This window comes from Crotalus tigris, unplaced genomic scaffold, assembly GCF_016545835.1.
Source record: "Crotalus tigris isolate CLP2741 ecotype Arizona unplaced genomic scaffold, ASM1654583v1 scf7180000024341.3516292, whole genome shotgun sequence".
NCBI lineage: Eukaryota > Metazoa > Chordata > Lepidosauria > Squamata > Viperidae > Crotalus > Crotalus tigris.
In genome coordinates, this window is record NW_024100511.1 from 22,439 (window position 1) to 40,504 (window position 18,066).

Sequence of the window (18,066 nt, forward strand, 5' to 3'; positions counted from 1 at the left end):
TCCTTATCTTTAACCAGTAACTTCCAGCTGTTGGCAGCTATGTCTATTCTTAAAAGAGATCCACATAAAATACATTTCTCCCATAATCCTACAAAGAGGAATTCATAGGAGCATAGATGGGAGGAGACCTGGGAAGTCTTTTAATTCAATTCTGTCCTTAATTTTGATAGCATTCACATTTCTGCTGCAGGAAAAAACTATCTATTGCTGACTTAGTCAGTTATAGACATTTTTAATAATAACTTAAAAGTTCTTTTCTACCAGCATTTATGACTATTATTTTTTAACCATTGGTTTGATTGCAACTAAATAGGTTGTACTTCAATTTTTATCCTATAATATTCTAAAAGTTGGAGTAGATACTGTAAATTCATGTTTCTCAACCTGGGCAACTTTAAGATGTATGGACTTCAACTCTCAGAATTCCCTAGCCAGATTCTGGGAACTGAAGACCACACATCTTAAAGTGTCAGGGTTGAGAAATACTGCTGTAGACCAAACAATCATCTGCTGCTTCCAACTTGAATCTCACTTGTAGTATGAATTCATCAATTTCTCACCATTAGCATTGTAATGCAATAAATATTGACTAATTTGTTAGGATTGTTATAAGAAATGTAAAATGTTTAGAGTATTTTGAACTGCTGAAAAGACTATATAAACATTGCATATCATTGCATGTTTTGTACAATTAATATTCTGAAAACTGTTTTTAAATATTTTTTAAAATGAGTACAAGTAATTCTAAGGAAACTAGATGAAGACAATACAAGACCACCATGATTTCTGAAGCTTTTTGGTCATAAAACATAATCTTGCTAAACTTCAGCATGATCAGGATGTTCAATTTTTAATACTTAAATATTTTTTAGCTCTAGCAGTGGTAATTTCTTCATGTACCAGTATTATAGGAAGAATGTCTCATGATTCATCCACCAATCTCCATTCTCCTTTCATTATTTTTCCTTGATTTTTCAGGTCCAGGAGGTCAATACCACACACTCTGGAATAATTCAAAGGCAGTGCTTGTGTAGAGAAAAAGTCTCCTTTGTTCTATTTCCTGACTTGTTCCATACATTCTTAGCCAAGTTCCTCTAGCTTTCTGACCTTCTCTCCATCTTATTTTTCTCTGTGTGACACTCAGCATTTCAAATATGTCTAGATTCTTCAAAATATTTTGTTGCACCAAAAAATACCTCTGAGTCACTTGCTTTTTAAGTTACACAAATATGTTTTTCATTGTTCTAATTGTTTGTATTTAAATTCAGCATAAGAAGTATGCTTACAGACTTTAGCATACCACACCCATGTTGAACTACCTTCATTTCTGAAAGCCAGTTTCTGTAGTCAAACAGAACCAAGTAGCAAGACTTCTAGATTCTGAATTTTACCACATTTATGTTTTGAAGCTCCTCTTCAGTCTCTCCCTTTTGGGCTGTCTGTGTTTGGAAGACAGGCTGATATAACTCCCTGCTCTGCACTGCTTTTAGACTAGCAAACCATGGAACAGACTAACCACAGAAATACTGTACTCTAACCCTAGTGACCTTTCAGAAGGTCTAGTCTCCATACTTTTGGCCAGGATGTTAGTTAGTGAGACTCTGGTTTGGATAATAGTACACTGTGTAGGATCCAAAATTTGGGAGGAATGGGGATGCAAATTGGGTTTTTTTTGGGGGGGGGGCGAGGTGGTTATGGATTGGTTGTGGTTTTGTTCTGTTTCTACCCCAATTTTCACTGAATAGATGATGGCTGAAGAAATTTTGATAAATATTTGCTAAAAGTTCAAAATAAATTTATTGTTTATAGCAAGTTCAAGCTGAAGACTTGAAAAGCAGATGAAAGATCTTGTCAATTTAAGCTGAACCTGGTTATAAAAAGGAGCAGATAATGAAATGATGGGCAGATCTCAAGAAAATGTATAGAATGAGAAAGTAAAATCATCTTATGACTTAGCTGGCATAGAAATCTGTGGGTTCTAATGATCACATCCCAGTAATAGAGGATCCTCTGGATATCTAGTACCAGTTGGGGCATTCTGAGATCTCCCAAGGTTTGACTAATTGCCAGAAGATATGTCCCTGGGATGTGTATTGGTTACAAATATTTTATACATGGGGCAGTCAGTGCTAGAAAAAAATAGCTTAAAGCACCCATAAAGATGCAATAGTGGCAGAACAACCCCTTCATATCATTTCACCTGTTTGAAAAACAAAGATCTTGTCCTTTTCAACTTTTAACCTCATAAGCAGAGCTACAAGTCTATTGGTAATCCATAACTCTAAGGAGCATTAAGCAGCCATATAAGTCTTTAATTTCATATGCATTCATCTATAAAAAATGAGATAAGTTAGTTCAATGCTTTTGTGAGGTCATGGTGTGTTTGGGGCTAAGAATGGGTTTATTAAATTATTTGAAACTGCACCTGTAAAAGTTACAGAAAACACATTCCTCTGTCTAAAGATACTAAGATCATTGCCTCTCTAGCTCTGCTTAAAAAGAAAAGAAAACCTTGCTGAATCAGACAAAAAAGTCAATGAGAACTAGCAATATAATCACTAGTACCATGCCCTTACCCAATATGATTGTGCTTATTCCTCTTTTGTTTTTTGTAAAAAATTTTATTTTCAACTTTACAATACATAACAATCTTACAAATACTTCAGAGAAAAAATAAAACAAATTGATACACACCACATTCGGTCTTGCCCGCCCATTTCCCCGCAAACCGCATCCCACCTCAAACCAACTTACTTCTTTCCCTCTTTTTCTTCACTCATCCCCTCTCCTCCTTCACCCCAACCTTCCTACTTACTTCTCACCTTCTTCTCCTCCCTCTTGATGTGGTCCAGGGGAAATACCCAAGCAGTTCCTCTCTCAAAATTAAAACATTAATATTATATACAATAAGACTATTTCTACTTTATCTGAACTACTTAAACTTCAACCCATCCACATCCACCCCCCTCCCCCGAGCCCCTCTCCCCCGACTTCCCAGAGCAAAATACAGGATTATGCAAACATATTAAGCATGCTTATTCCTCTTTTGACCTGCCAGATTGATGGCTATCCCAATTAATTAATTAATTAATTAAATTTATATGCCACCCATCTCATTCTGAAAATGGGAAATGTCTTCTAGCACTGACTTTTAGTTCCATTTGGTAATCTCCTTGATTAATGTCTTTGAACCACTGCAATACTGATCCACAAATGATGAATCTGTGATTGATTGTGTTTACGAAGGGGGAGGTGGTGTGATGGCCTACAGCAGTGCTGTCAAACTACCAGCCCGCAGGCTGGATGCGTCATGCCAAAATCGCACCCATCCCATTGCTGGCAATGGAAAAAAAGTCGCGTTACATTGCAACATGTCATGTGACATTGTGAGTTTGACGCCCCTGGACTACAGTCAGGCAGCAGGTTACCAAGAAGGAGGGGGCACATTCCAAGGAGAGGTGTGAGACAAGAGCCAGCATAGTCTGGATCATAGTTTATGTGCCATCAATTCAGTGTTGACTCATAGCAACCATTTAGATTTTTTCCATGAATATGTATTACTTCTTTTAAAAATAACATTTGCTTGCATTTGATTGGCACATGATGTCATGTGTGTCATCATTACACAAAGAATGCATTTACACAATAACATCATAATATAGTTGACTTCATGATTTCCAACAGGCACCTCCTCTTTGATATAGAGCTACTAGTACTTCTGGTTCCTTTTTGTTTTGATTTCATGTAACATGTGAACTCAATCAGCAAATCACAGTTATATATATCATGACTTAAAAGTGGTGTGGGAATCTAGAATTAATACAAAAATTGTATTAATATTTTGCAATGTTAGTTGATGGGTAGGGGGAGTGGCATGGTGGCCTAGAGATGAAGACACTCACCTCCCACTCAGAAGGTTGACAGTTCAATCCTAGGCAGTGACAGATGTTTCTCTATCAGGGTGCAAAGAGAAAATATCTGCTAGGAACTCCATGTAGGCATCAGGAAAGGCATCCAGCCAATAAATGCTCAGCTCCATTCAGTCATCCCAACTCTATCCTGATGAAAAGGGATTACAGAGTCTTAAAAAGAAAAAAAAAGTTGATAGGTAGATAGGTACTTGCAAATAATGACAGTCCAGCACAATGAAAAATTGTCCAAAACTTATTTTCAAACCAGCATTAATTCCTTCATGGTCCTGGAGCTATGCCTAAGTTTATCAGATGTTGGGGTTTTTTGGTTTTTTTAAAAAAGCAACTTGATACAGCAGCCCAATAAAAGGGAGCTAAAATGATGATTTTATGGGAGACTTATTTGCCTGTATAAATCAACCAGCATTCTTGTAAAATAGCAAATTATTGCCAATATAGTTTTAAAATAAGTAGGCTATAAAAATTCTGGCTGGTTTAATTAAAGTTTTGATAACCCTTTTCTTCATAGCTACCACTAAATGCTGCCATCAATGTCCATAACTACTTCTTACATACCCCTCTACCCCAAAAGCCACATGTGTCCCAAGATTGCATGTTTGGACAAGGCTGGCATCCACCACTTTAAACTGACCACCAGTATTTTGATCATAAAAATTCTACTTATCTTCTTTTTAGGCAGAGAACAAAATTTTAGCTGTTTTTATTAAAGTTTGGACAACCTTTTTCTTCACAGCCACCACTAAATGCTGCCATCAATGTCCATGACTTCTTCTTTCATACCACCACCACCTCGAAAGCCACATTTGTCCCAAGATTGCATGTTTGGACAAGTCTGGGCATCTACTTTAAACTGAATATTTTGATCACAAAAGTCCTACTTATCTTCTTTTTAGGCAGAGGACAAAATAGTTTTCTATTATTATCCACAATACTTCCAGTCTTGGAAGTCTAACTATGGCCTCCCTTAAACTATGACTGGTCCTGGGAACCCATCAGACATTCATCTAGATAGTAGGTTCATTAACCAGGAGATAGAGCTAATTGAATGATAGCAATAGCAATAGACTTATAAACTGTTCCATAGTGCTTTAGAGCAGTCTCTGGGCAGTTTACAACATCAGCATATTGACCACAACTATCTGGATCCTCATTTTACTGACCTCAGAAGGATGGAAGGCTGAATCAATCTTGAGTTGGTCAGGATTGAACTCCTGGTGCATGAGCAGAACTAGCCTGTAATATTGCATTTGAACCACTGTGGCACCACTCAATCAATCATCACTATCATCATTGAATGATCAAACTTCTTGAATGCTACTTTTTCAGACAGGTGCTAAACTAGAGGGAGTCCTCTGCCATAAATGTCATAGAGATAAGTAAATCCCAACCTCACCCCTGTCATTACTTTCTGAAATGAAGTGTTTTTCAAAGGAGGAACTCACCCTTTTAAATACAGCTAGAATCTTTCAACAGAGCACTTAAACCCATGTTTTGAAAGAACCCACTTAAAACTTGCCAAGCACTTTCAAATATTATGGAACCCAGGTGTCTGGTCTCTCTTGCAAACAAAGAATCTGTGTGCAGAAGCCATAGAAGAGGCTGCCTATGGAGGAGCCTAAAGAGGCCAGTTGATGAAATGTATTCGAGATGCATCCATGCCAAGATGGATGTTGGAAAAATGGCAGAGTACCACTTTTAACCCAGAGATAATTTTAAGTTGCCTTGTGTGTGTGGGGGGGAGTGAAATGTGAAATGAAAGCTATGTCTTGAAGTCATAGCAAAAAAGGCAGATAGTAATACATGTTTGTCCCCATGCCTAAGGGAATACAACATAATCTAGAAAGAAGAAATGTTAAAGTGTTAGTAAATCATTCAGATATAGCTTAATGCTGAGCAATGTATTAGCCAAAATTGTGATGACAATTATTTTATGGGGAATTAAGTTGCACAAAGGCCATTTGTTGCAGTCTAAATGAATGATGCTACAAATCCCATCCCCGTTAGCATGATAAAGCTATATAAATATGACGAAATTGATAATAATAATAAAATAAAATTATTAGAAAAATAAGAATAATTATAAAACAATACTTAGGTTATTTATTATATGATAAAAATAAAGATTATAGCACAAACCAGCAATGGTTGTTCCAGTGGTTATCAGCACTGTTGTGTCCTGAGCCTGTGAAGGCAGGCTCGGGATGTTGCAATGGTCCCAGGCAGTTGCAAGCTGCCCGGGACCAGACTGGCTGTTGCCAGCACTCGCGCGCATGCGCAAAGCGCAAGCATGCCAAATGTTGCCGTTTGGCCCGGGAATTGCCTTTAAAAGGAGCAGAGGAACTTGGGCGTTGTCGGCGTCTTGTAACCAGCATGCTATACACTAATAAAGAGGCTCCTGAGAACTGCAATTGCTTCTTGTGTCATTTGCCATTCGCTGAGGACTTAACACTGGCGACGAAGGTGGGATGCCTTACAACGATTGCAGACAAGTTGTAAGCTTACCCTGGAGTCCTGAGCAGCAGGAAACGGCGTTAAACTCAGCAGCTGCCTGCCAATTCAGCAAGCGTCAGGCTGATAGATCCTTCCTGTACTAATAGATGGCAAAAATAGGTAGACTTTCTGAATTCGATGTCACGCATCCGAAAAGATGGGAGTCTTACGTGGCCAGAGTAGAAAACTATCTTAAGATCAATCAAGTGAGAGAAGATAGTTTAAAAGCCGTCACCCTGCTGTGCGTTTGCGGTCAAGACACATTTGAGATCGCTAAAAACATAGCAGCACCTGCACCTCTAGAATCTGTTACCTACACAGATCTAAAGAAATTGCTAAAGGAACACTTCCAGCCCAAGTTGTCTGTCATCGCTTGGCGCCACACTTTTGAACAGAGGGACCAATGGCCCAGCGAATCAGCTAAAGAGTACATTGCCGCACTGAGAAAAGCCGCTAAACACTGCGAGTTTAAAGATTTAGAAGAAAGGCTGAGAGACAGATTTGTGTGCGGACTGAGACATAGAGAATTGCAGCAGAGACTTTTTGCTAAAGAAGACTTATCATTCCAAGATGCCTTGAGAGAGGTTACTGCAGGAGAGGCAGCAGGTGGCGCAATCAAGAACATGAGGCTGATCAGAAGTACTCCAAAAGCTGTGTCCGTACACCAGGAAGGAGTCCAAGGGAACTCAGAAGAGGATCCTGATGATGAAGTAGACTGTCTCTACCCAACAAAAGAAGGGAAGCAGAAGGAAAGCTCTTCAGCTGTCCCCAAGTGCTTCGGATGTGGAGGTCGTCATAAGAGGACCGACTGCAGATTTCACTCTGCTATCTGTAGAGCATGCGGAAAGCAGGGCCATATTGCAGCTGTGTGTCTGGGCCATCAGAAGGTACAAACCCGAGAAGAATTGCGCTTGAAAGGTACCAGGGTCCCCAGCCAAAACAGGGTGGGTTTCTGTGCTTCGCGAAGAAGCATTTATAGGACAGGCACACACAAGCCCATTAAGAAAAAACTGTCACTTAGAGTGAAGTTACAAGGGGTTCCACTGGTCATGTAACTAGATATTGGGTCTGCACTTTCAATCATTTCTATACATACTTTCAGGAAGATTTGTTCTGGCAGTGGATTTCAGGCCAAGCTGAGGCCTTCTGACATTGTGTTAACACTTTCAAAACTCCAGAGTGTGTGTTAAGGGGGAGGCCACCCTTAACGTACAGTATAAGGATTTTGAAGGTCCATTAGATGTATTGGTAGTAGGTGGTGAGCAAACGAGTCTCATAGGACTCGATTGGTTTGAGGCCTTGGGAATACATGTCACAGGGCTCAATAGCTTGCAAACGGTAGACTTACAGGAAGTCTGCAAAGAATTTGCAGATGTTTTCAGCCCACAGCTGGGCACATACAAAGGACCCCCTGTGTCTTTAAAACTAGACCCCACTGTCACCCCTATTAGAATTAAAGCAAGAAGAGTTCCTTTTGCCTTAAAAGGTAAAATTGACACTGAATTGGACAAATTGATTCAGCAAGGAGTCTTAGAACCTGTTGACTCCAGCCCTTGGGAGACCCCCATTGTTACGCCTCTTAAGGCTAATGGGGACATTCACATCTGTGCAGATTACAAATGCACTCTGAATAAGGCATTGCAGCAACATGCCTATCCTGTCCCTGTGGTCAGTCATATTCTGGCCTCCCTCAAGGGGGGGCGTGTTTTTGCAAAGCTTGACCAAGCTCAGGCGTATCAACAGTTGCCTGTTGACGATGCTGCTGCTGTAGCTCAAACCATTGTAACCCACAGGGGGCATTCAAGGTGAAGAGGCTACAATTTGGAGTAAATGTGGCTCCTGGAATTTTCCAAAGCATAATGGAAAACACACTACGGGGTATACCAGGGGTTTGCCCCTATTTTGATGATGTCTTAATTGCTGGAGACTCTACACACAGCTTAGCTGAGAGATTAAGGGCTGTTCTGCTGAGGTTCAGGGAAACGGGCCTCAAACTCAAGAAGGACAAATGTAAAATTGGGGTGCCTTCTACAGATTTTCTGGGATTCAAAATTGATGCTACTGGGATTCACCCTGCTGAGTCCAAATTAAAAGCTATAATGCATGCTCCTAGGCCAAAGTCCAAGGCCGAACTACAGGCCTTTCTGGGCCTTTTGAACTTCTACAACTCCTTCCTTCCAAACAAGGCTAATGTAGCCGAACCACTTCATAGGCTCCTGGACAAACAGGCAGTGTGGCAGTGGTCACAAAAACATGAAGCAAGCTTCAATGAGGTTAAGGCCTTACTCACTTCTAACAGTGTGCTCGCACATTTCAATGAGTCCCTTCCTGTGTGCATCGCTTGTGATGCTTCTCCTTATGGGGTGGGAGCAGTACTAAGCCACCTCAGACCTGATGGAACTCAGGTTCCTGTTGCATATTACTCCAGAACCTTGTCTTCTGCTGAGCGAAATTATGCTCAAATAGACAGGGAGGCTTTAGCTGTTGTTGCTGGAATCAAAAAGTTCCATGATTTCTTATATGGCAGACAATTCACGGTCTTCACTGACCATAAGCCTTTGTTGGGGCTGTTTACCACACATAAACAAACCCCCCAAATCATCTCCCCCAGAATGCTGAGATGGTCTATCTTTCTGTCAGCCTATGATTTTTCTTTAATTCACAAACCTGGGAAAGAAATGGGCCACGCTGATGGCCTCAGTAGATTACCCCTGCCAGTAGTAGAGGCTGACCCTGCACCAACAATCAACATCCTTTCAATTCAGGCTTTGCCTGAGTCTCCTTTAGATGCCAGGGATGTGGCTGCTGAATCAGCCACAGATCTCACACTCTCTCGTGTCCTATCTTGGGTTTTATCTGGATGGCCAGAGAGTTGTCCAGGTACTGAGTTTCAGAGTTTCTGGTCTAAAAGGAACGAGTTATCCACCTTCCAGGGTTGTCTGCTGTGGGGCAGCAGAGTTGTCATTCCTACTTCAATGAGGACTAGGGTCTTAGGTTCCCTCCACGAGGGTCATCCTGGCATTGTATGTATGAAGGCGCTTGCGCGCAGCCATTTGTGGTGGCCTGGGTTAGACAAAGACATTGAAGCTAAGGTGCACGCATGCCACCTTTGTCAACGCTCACGCCCAGAAATGCCCCAGGCTCCTGTGCATAGATGGGAGGAAACACAGTCTCCATGGTCTAGGGTGCACATTGATTACGCCGGGCCCTTTCAGGGTCAATTCTTCTTGGTCCTGGTTGATAGCCATTCAAAATGGCTTGAGGTTGTACCTGTCTCTTCCACCACCACTGCAAAGATTATTCAAGTACTGAGGGGGATTTTTGCTGCACATGGGCTTCCTGATGTTTTAGTGTCTGACAATGGCCCTCAATTCACTTCCTCCGAATTCCAAGCTTTCTTACAGGCCAACATGATTCGTCATGCCACCTCTGCACCTTTCCACCCTTCCACCAACGGTATGGCTGAACGCATGGTACGCATCACCAAGGATGGCTTTAAAGAGACTGACCTATGGAGACTGGCATCACAGGTTGGCTGACTTCCTCCTTTCTTACCGCACTACACCTTCCACTTCTACCGGGAGGAGCCCAGCTGAACTTCGTTGGGGGCGCAAACTGACTACTAAGCTTGACCGGTTGCACCTGGACAGACTGCCTTCTAAAATCACACAACCCAGGGCACCTAGGCAACTGCTAGTGGGTGCCCCGGTTTGGACTCGTAATTATGGGCCTGGCCACTTATGGGTCCCTGCCAAAGTATCCAAGGTCACAGGCCCTTTGTCCTACGAGGTTTCCCTGGATGACGGTCGTGTCCTGCGACGACACATCGACCAACTACGCACAAGACGGGACTCGCCTACTGAGACTCCTGGATCTTTTCTGGGGGGGAGGGGGACCTCTATGGGCAAGGGGAAGGGTGTGGGCTGCAGCCTGTATCCAACAGGGAAGTCACAGTCGACCCATCCCAAGATTCCGCGAGTGCTCCAAACAGGAATTCGTGGGGACTAACTAGAGCACAGGCACCAGTGCCTACTCCAGCAAGGGAGTTACCCGGGGGCATAATCACTACACACCAGAACCATTCAGTACTCCAGTCAGGGAGAATAACTGGGAGCATCCAAACAACTCACACCCTGCAAGAGAGCTGGCACACATTCCGTCTAGTTGGCCCAACGCTGCCACTGTTCCCAGGAAGGGGCAAGCACACAGGGAGGTGGTCAAGGAACTGAATCCCGATTACAACACCTCTGGCATCACTCAAGGGGCAACTGAGTTTTGGGACAGTACTGAGAACCCAGAGAGCCCAACTATGGAACTGGGAAGCGGGGAAAGACAGCCTCATGATAGGTCTAGGGCAGACCTGGGAGGCTCTACAAAGTTGCCCATCAGTTGCAGCCCTTTTGAGGGGCCAGAGAGCCTGCATCTAGGCAGGTCAACCAGGTTAGGTAGAGAACGAAGTCCTGGCCTGACGAGCCCAGTGGGCAAGCAAGCAGGCCAGGCATTGGAGCACAGTCTATGGGGACCACCAGGGTCAAACAAAGGGGGCAAACATATAGCACCCCCTGGGCAAGAGGTACTTGGAGAGTACCAGGAAATTCGGAGGTCACAGAGAGCTAGAAGATCTCCTAAATATCTAGAAGATTTTGTAACTCTGCTAGCAAAGCAGAATTAATAAGAGGGTATTCCTGTACAAGTTGGGAATAATGAACACTGGGGGATGGAAGCCAAAATTGATAACTTGGTACATGGAGCTAGTGTAGCTCCTACGCTCGTGTTGAGGTCGCATGTCACTATTTTTGTGGTTGTAGTTAGGGATGTTGTGTCCTGAGCCTGTGAAGGCAGGCTCGGGACGTTGCAATGGTCCCGGGCAGTTGCAAGCTGCCCGGGACCAGACTGGCTGTTGCCAGCACTCGCGCGCATGCGCGAAGTGCAAGTGCGCCAAATGTTGCCGTTTGGCCCGGGAATTGCCTTTAAAAGGAGCAGAGGAACTTGGGCATTGTCGGCGTCTTGTAACCAGCATGCTGTACACTAATAAAGAGGCTCCTGAGAACTGCAATTGCTTCTTGCGTCATTTGCCATTCGCTGAGGACTTAACAAGCACACTGTGCAATACCAAAAAGTTTTGCATGACACTCAGAAAATCTGCCCATTGAGACACTTCCCACCTGTGAACTGCAAAAGGTCACACTATTTGGATTCACATATAAACTATGCTGATACATTACAACATCCTGGTTCTTTGAAAGAACTCAATGCCTATGAAGGCCCACACCAGCTAAAGAACTGGCATATGTGATTTCACATTGTGAAATGTAATAATAATGATAAATTCTGGCTCAGATTGATCGGTTTTATAGTCCAACAACTGAAAGACAAAGTTTTGAAACTCCATCACAGGCCAAGCTGGGAATTGTAGAATTCAGTAGAACTTCATTTTAACAGACTCATCAGGCAGACAGGGATTCACAAATTTCAATTAAAAACAACACATGTCCTGGAGGCAATATATATCCTTTGTGTAATGAAGTCCTTTGTACAAAATGATATTAACTAACTTTTCATCAATGGACTGAATTGAATAGTGACAGCTAGAAACCTGGTCCATGGCATGCCAAGTCTGCCATGGCATTGATTATTCAGATTTCCATGTGCTTGGCATGCTTCTCGCATATTGAATATTTTATTCAAGGATATGGAAAGGACAGGCTGTTGTGAAAGACAATGTACAAGTGTCAGGCTGGTGGATATGCACATATTGCATAATAGTCAAATTTCTTATAAACTGCATGTACACAACTATATCTGCTTATAAATAGTCACATGTAGGATTTTTTTGTTTTCTTTTTGCACTTTTCTTTTTTATCATTTTGGACTATGCTGATGCAAGTTCCAAAACTTCTTTAGTAACATGTGAAAAATATGTGATTGAAAGCAAGTTATTTCTTTTACAATGACTTGAAGATTACTTTAGAGAAGTATTTCTCAGTCTTGGTTGCATTCAGATGAGAGGATTTCAACTCCCAGAATTCCCCAGACAGGTGGAATAACTCCTTTTCTCTGCAATAAGTAATAGATGCAGTATATAATGAGATTGTTAATGGGTTGACATGGAACCTAATGATTACTGATGGTAGTGGCATATTTCCTTACAGAATCTAAGATGGTCATTATATTGTTTACAGATAACCAATACTGTAACCCAAATCTGCAAAGATAAAGTCAGGAAAACAAAGGCTCAGAATGAACAATAAAAGTCAAAGATAATTTAAAAAGTAACAACAATGAAGCTATATTGCAGCCATTTTTTGTCTCTTTCTGCAGAAATAAAGATTGTCTCAAAGTATGGAAACTATTTGAACAGGCTTTTCTGTACAAGGATCCGTGCAGAGTGACCGAAGAAGATTACCAGCCTTTAATGGACCTGGCAAGATATTCCATACCATGCAACAAGGTGTGTTGTACCAGTGGATTTTCTGAGAAAGGGTTACATCTAGGGTTCCCAGTTTGCTTTAGCTTCTTCAGAAAAATACATTAGATGTTTTGATTTTTGAGACTAATTAAAAGGAGGAACTATCCAATATTCAAGTGTTTGATAAATGTGAAAGTACTTGATCAGAGTGATTGTGATGTGCAGTCGAAGTTCAACCTAGTTTTTATATCCAAGTGAAACTTTGATCTTCCCACTGCAGTCATCATCTTGCCCATATCCCATGGATTCCTCTGTCATTGTTGAAATATGTGTCCTAGCATTAGTTCATCAGCTTCTATAGAAGACCAGTGATTTTCAGTTCAGGCAGCAAAATATCCTGAATATACCCCTAAGAAGTATTTACAGGAATATAAATAAAGATTTATGTGTAATCTCTGGTCAAATGTAGTATTGTATATATGCAATTGTTAGGAAGAAATGTAGGGGAAAATACCAAGAGCTATGGATCCAGTATATTTAATGTTACATCTATTTATTTATCTTAGACATGGTCATGCTGCTCTTTAAATGAACTTTTTTTCCCATGACAACTTTAGAAGAAAATTTCTAAATTTTTTCAAGATGAAAAACAAACAGCAGAAACAAATTTTGGAAAATCAATGCACAACATTTTTAAAAGGAGTGTGAGCATATAAAATCATTTGGTTAATGCTGAAAAATGACAAATATCTGTTCCTCTTACTTGCAGTCCTTATTCTGGAGCAAAACATATGACCTGGCACATCATTACACGAAAACCAATAATGATTTCCTCACCTTGGAAGATACTTTGCTAGGCTACATAGCAGATGGGATTTCCTGGTGTGGAAATCCCTCTAATTCAGGTAGGAAAAGCAGAATTCTTACTTAATAGTAGCTTGGAAGGATGGTGGGAGGCAGAAATTGTACACTGTTCGGCCCTTAAAAAATGACCGGAAAGAGAATTGACCCCATTGAAACTAAAAGAGTTATGTCACTGAAAATGGCAGTGAAAATACAGCTTTTATTTATTCTATAAATGCTTTTTAAACAAAGCATTTTTTCCAGTTTAGGGATAAAAGAGAACCCTGATGGATCCCAGGACCACTTATAGAAAGATGGTAACATTAAATATTAATACTTCCCATCCTGCCTTTTCCACATTAATATAACTTTTCCACATTATATTTATGTCAAAACATCTTTCTTTTAGGAGTCAATTATGAATCTTGTCCAAAATGGACTGAGTGTGAAAATAATCCCAGTTCGGTATATTGGAAATTGGCATCTAAGATGGTATGTTTTGCTGATCTCTTCTCAGCCCCTGATGCTAAATGTGCATAATGTATCAGTGATATATACTTTAATGCAATGAACCCAAATCACTAGTCTTAAAGATAAGTCCTATTGATCATTAAATCTTAATAGTTTCATTTTTTCATTGAAAGAAATGAAAATTTCTTAGCGGACTCAAGGTGCTGATACTGAAAGCTGTAGTATTCCAGGATCATGTGATCGCCATTTAGACCTTTTCAGCAGCCTCTGAGAAGCAAAATCAGTGAGGGAAACTGGATTTGTTTAGCAACCACATGATTTATTTAACAACAGTGATTTGAATAACCATGGCAAAAATGGTTGTAAAATAGGGTGCAGCTCATGCAACAATCACTTGGCTTAGTAACGGAAATTCTGGCCCCAATTGTGATTGCAAGTCAAAGACTACCTGTACTGATGTGATGATAGGCATCCCCCAGAGGGTCAAAAATATCAGGAAAGCAGCCACAACCATGCAATTGAAGCTCTGCTCCTCTTTACCATGCATCAAGATATGTAAAAAGAGGCAGAGCTTCAAGTGTGCAGAGCTTTAAATCAAACCTTGATATTTTCAATCACTTTGGTATCATTCTGATATTTTCAATCATGTTGGTATTTTTTAACCTTCCCTCGATGCTACTGCATGCTGACATTGTGGGACTCCAAAGCTGTTGAAGCTGAGTTACAGAGCCAATAGGCGTAGGGCGGCATAAAAATATTAGTGATAAATAAATATATAAAGAACAGAACTAAAATGGAACCCAGCAATCATGCAGAGGGAGAGGTATTATTTTTTCATCCATAAAAATAATAAATGGGGCAGCTTTGCAAAAAAAAATATTTACTGTACTGAATTGTCCTCTCTCTCCCCCCATTTTGACTTTTTAACTCTTCATTATGTAAAAGTAACCTTCAACTTACTCCCATAAGTGAGCACATAATTTTTATCATAAGTTGTGACAGTCATAAAATAGGTCACTATGTGACCAGACCCGATTTTACAATCTCATTACGTGAATCCCGATCATTAAGAAAGCCCATTGTTTGCTATGGGGTGGTTTTTGCCAGAGACTGGAACTATATAAATGCAGCCAATTGCCAAGTGCCCAAAACGTCATCATGTGACGGGGGGGGGGGGGGAGACAGACAACAGAACTTCAAATTGATTTAAGTAGCTTTTGAGGGATCCATTGTAACTTTGAACATTTGCTAAGCAACCAATCATAAGTCGCGCATTACCTGTATTTCTTTGTTTTATTATCACAATTATCATTAACGTTTTTCCTCTTCCATGACTTTTGTGAAAGACTGAAACCATTTTCAGACAGCATTGATCTAGGTGGGCATGTCTTGTTATGAGTACATACTTTTGAAATTATGGCAGGGAAATAAATCCTGCAGAAATAAACATTTGTTGTATTTTTGGAAACACAGATTATTAACCAAATATAAGATAGATCATTTGCTGGTAATAAGAAATAATGTTCCTCCTTGTTTTAGTTTGCAGAAACATCCTGTGGAACAGTTCAAGTGATGCTCAATGGTTCAACAATGTCTGGAGCATTTAGAAAAAGCAGGTATTCTCTTTCCATTCATGTGCTTAAAATGCTTCTAAAGTAAACGAGGAAAGTTTTCTTCACCATTTATTTGTCAATATTTCTGACCAAGCATCTCTATGTCAGTCATGGGTATCTGCAAGATATGGAGTAAAGAAGGTAGTCACAATGATGTGATTGAAGTACTACTGTAGGAGATGATCAGGCTGAGCCTGAGGAAGGGGTCAAAGGCACCTTTCACACCCACAAGATGTATCTTGAAATGCATCTGAACTAAGTCCAGCCTACCTTGAATTCCTTATCTACCACCAAATTGCTTGACTATTAGTAATTCCGATTCTTGTAGAGAGCTTAAGCTTGCAATAAATCTTTATAACCATTTGAACTGCCTGGATCTCCTGATTTCTCTGGCGCTTGACTATCCATTTTTATGTGCATGACACACATGACAGACATTAAAGAAGGCAGAGGTTCAATTGAACCATTGTACTGCTATCTTGATTTTTTTCAACTGTACCCCTGCAGAGTACAGTTGTGGCTTCTCTAGAGATGGACTAGCAATTAGCCTGCAGCTTCCAGTTTTCAGCCTGATTGATAGTAAATAATGAATCTCCCATGCCAGTAACCTCCTCTGTCCACCTGGAGAGGTTCACCACAGGGTGAGCCTTGGTATAGGCTTCTCCCCAGTACTCTGCTTCCTCCTGGGCACTGTCTTGTGCAGATATTCCTTGCATGGTCCCCACAGTAGAGGTGGGTTCCTCTTGGGCTTGACCACTATTGCAGATTCCGCTTAATGTAAGGACCTGCCCCAACTGGCTCTCTCAGGAAAGTACAACTCTTGACACCATGTGGTTAATCAAAAGAACTTTTACTGAGAAACAGTGGTTGCAGTAAGGTCAACCAGAATCTAACATTTCCGCACAAAGCACCAAGCTATTATTCCCACTTTGAAGCCCAACCCCCTGCCTAGTCCACTGGCAGCTAATGCACTGCCGAAGGTTGTTTTGAGAATGCTGAGGTACAGGATAAATAACAGGTCATCCTCATGGGAGAGCAGCCTTGGAGTCAGGCTGGAATCTTCTGGGAGGGAATCCATTCTATCTCTGAAGATAATCCCCCTCCTTAATTCCCATGTGGTTATGGCAAAAGCAAAAGTATACAAAGAATACTCCCCTGGAGCATCCTCCTCCCCCTTCCACCAGAATGGCAGGGCACCCAAAACTTGGATGTGAATTGCATCCCCATATCTGAAATGATTTGCTGAGGTGCTCCATGTAGTCTATAAATATGATGCAGGAATAGTTTTGCAAGAGCTCAGGCAGAAGGGATCTTTTGGCAAGGGATAAAATGCACTTGCTTGGAGAATAAATTAGTCACCACCCAAATTACTGTATTTCCCATGCTTTCGGGGAGTTCCACAATAAAGTTCATAGAAATCTCTCTTCAAGGTGCTGATGGCTCAGCTACTGTTTGAAGAAGTGCCAGAGTTTTACCTTGCTGCTGTTTAGATGAGGCACATACTGGACAGCTGGCAATGTAGCCTTAGTAGAAGTAGTGTATACCTTTTTTTAATGAAAATTATCAGCACTTTTGATCAGTGACGTCATCAAAGTAAACAAGCCCACGTGCTGATTACGTCAACAGGGCACAGCCCTAAAAGGAAGTGACGTGCTCAGCCCCCACCCTCCGGATGTGACGTTTTGGCCTAATCCCATCAAGATTGGCAGGCAATCCTCTGGGTACATGATTAGGTTAACCCTAGACTAATTCTATGGACGTTCAAAACCAAAAAGAGCTAAGTAAAGTGAATAATTAGCAGAGGCCTGTGTTTTTGGGGAACAAGCCCTACTTTGGGGAGCTGTTAACCCTAGACTATTTCTATGGACATTCAAAACCAAAAAGAGCTAAGTGAATAATTAGCAGAGGCCTGTGTTTTTGGGAACCAAGCCCTACTTTGGGGAGCTGTTTGTGTTTTTGGGAAACAAGCCCTACTTTGGGGAGCTGTGAAATAAAAAATAAAAAAAGGCTTTTTATTAGCCTAACGATGCTTTGAATTTTTGTGGAGTTTTAAAAATCAGTGCCTCAAAAGCTGGGGGAAAAGAATCCCCTGAAAGGCAGCCAGAGCCTGCATTTAACCCCCTTTTTCTAAAAGATATTTTTTCTGAAAGGTATTTATTTCTAGGTGGCTTTAAAAGCATTTCCTCGAACGCAGGGGAAAAAACAAACAAACACAGCCCCTTTTAAAACCCACAGCTGGTTTTTACCTTTGTAAAAAATCTAAAGACACATATTTTGCCATTTGCACCCTGAATAAAATTTATTCTGC

General features: G+C 41.0%; 1 protein-coding gene across 6 annotated transcripts in view; it reads left to right on the top strand.

Moving 5' to 3' along the window:
* The window catches only part of LOC120300466 (ADP-ribosyl cyclase/cyclic ADP-ribose hydrolase 1-like), an 89,925-nt gene that overhangs the window by 10,980 nt on the left and 60,879 nt on the right, over positions 1 to 18,066 (top strand). For 5 of the 6 annotated variants that reach the window (XM_039326520.1, XM_039326521.1, XM_039326519.1 and 2 more), the window contains exons 2-5: positions 12,744 to 12,873; positions 13,601 to 13,736; positions 14,084 to 14,166; positions 15,685 to 15,761. In XM_039326520.1, coding sequence (XP_039182454.1) covers positions 12,744 to 12,873; positions 13,601 to 13,736; positions 14,084 to 14,166; positions 15,685 to 15,761 — 426 coding nt within the window. Of the gene's footprint in view, positions 1 to 12,743; positions 12,874 to 13,600; positions 13,737 to 14,083; positions 14,167 to 15,684; positions 15,762 to 15,852; positions 16,122 to 18,066 lie in introns of those variants that run through there. The other variant, XM_039326523.1, reaches the window with a different exon arrangement.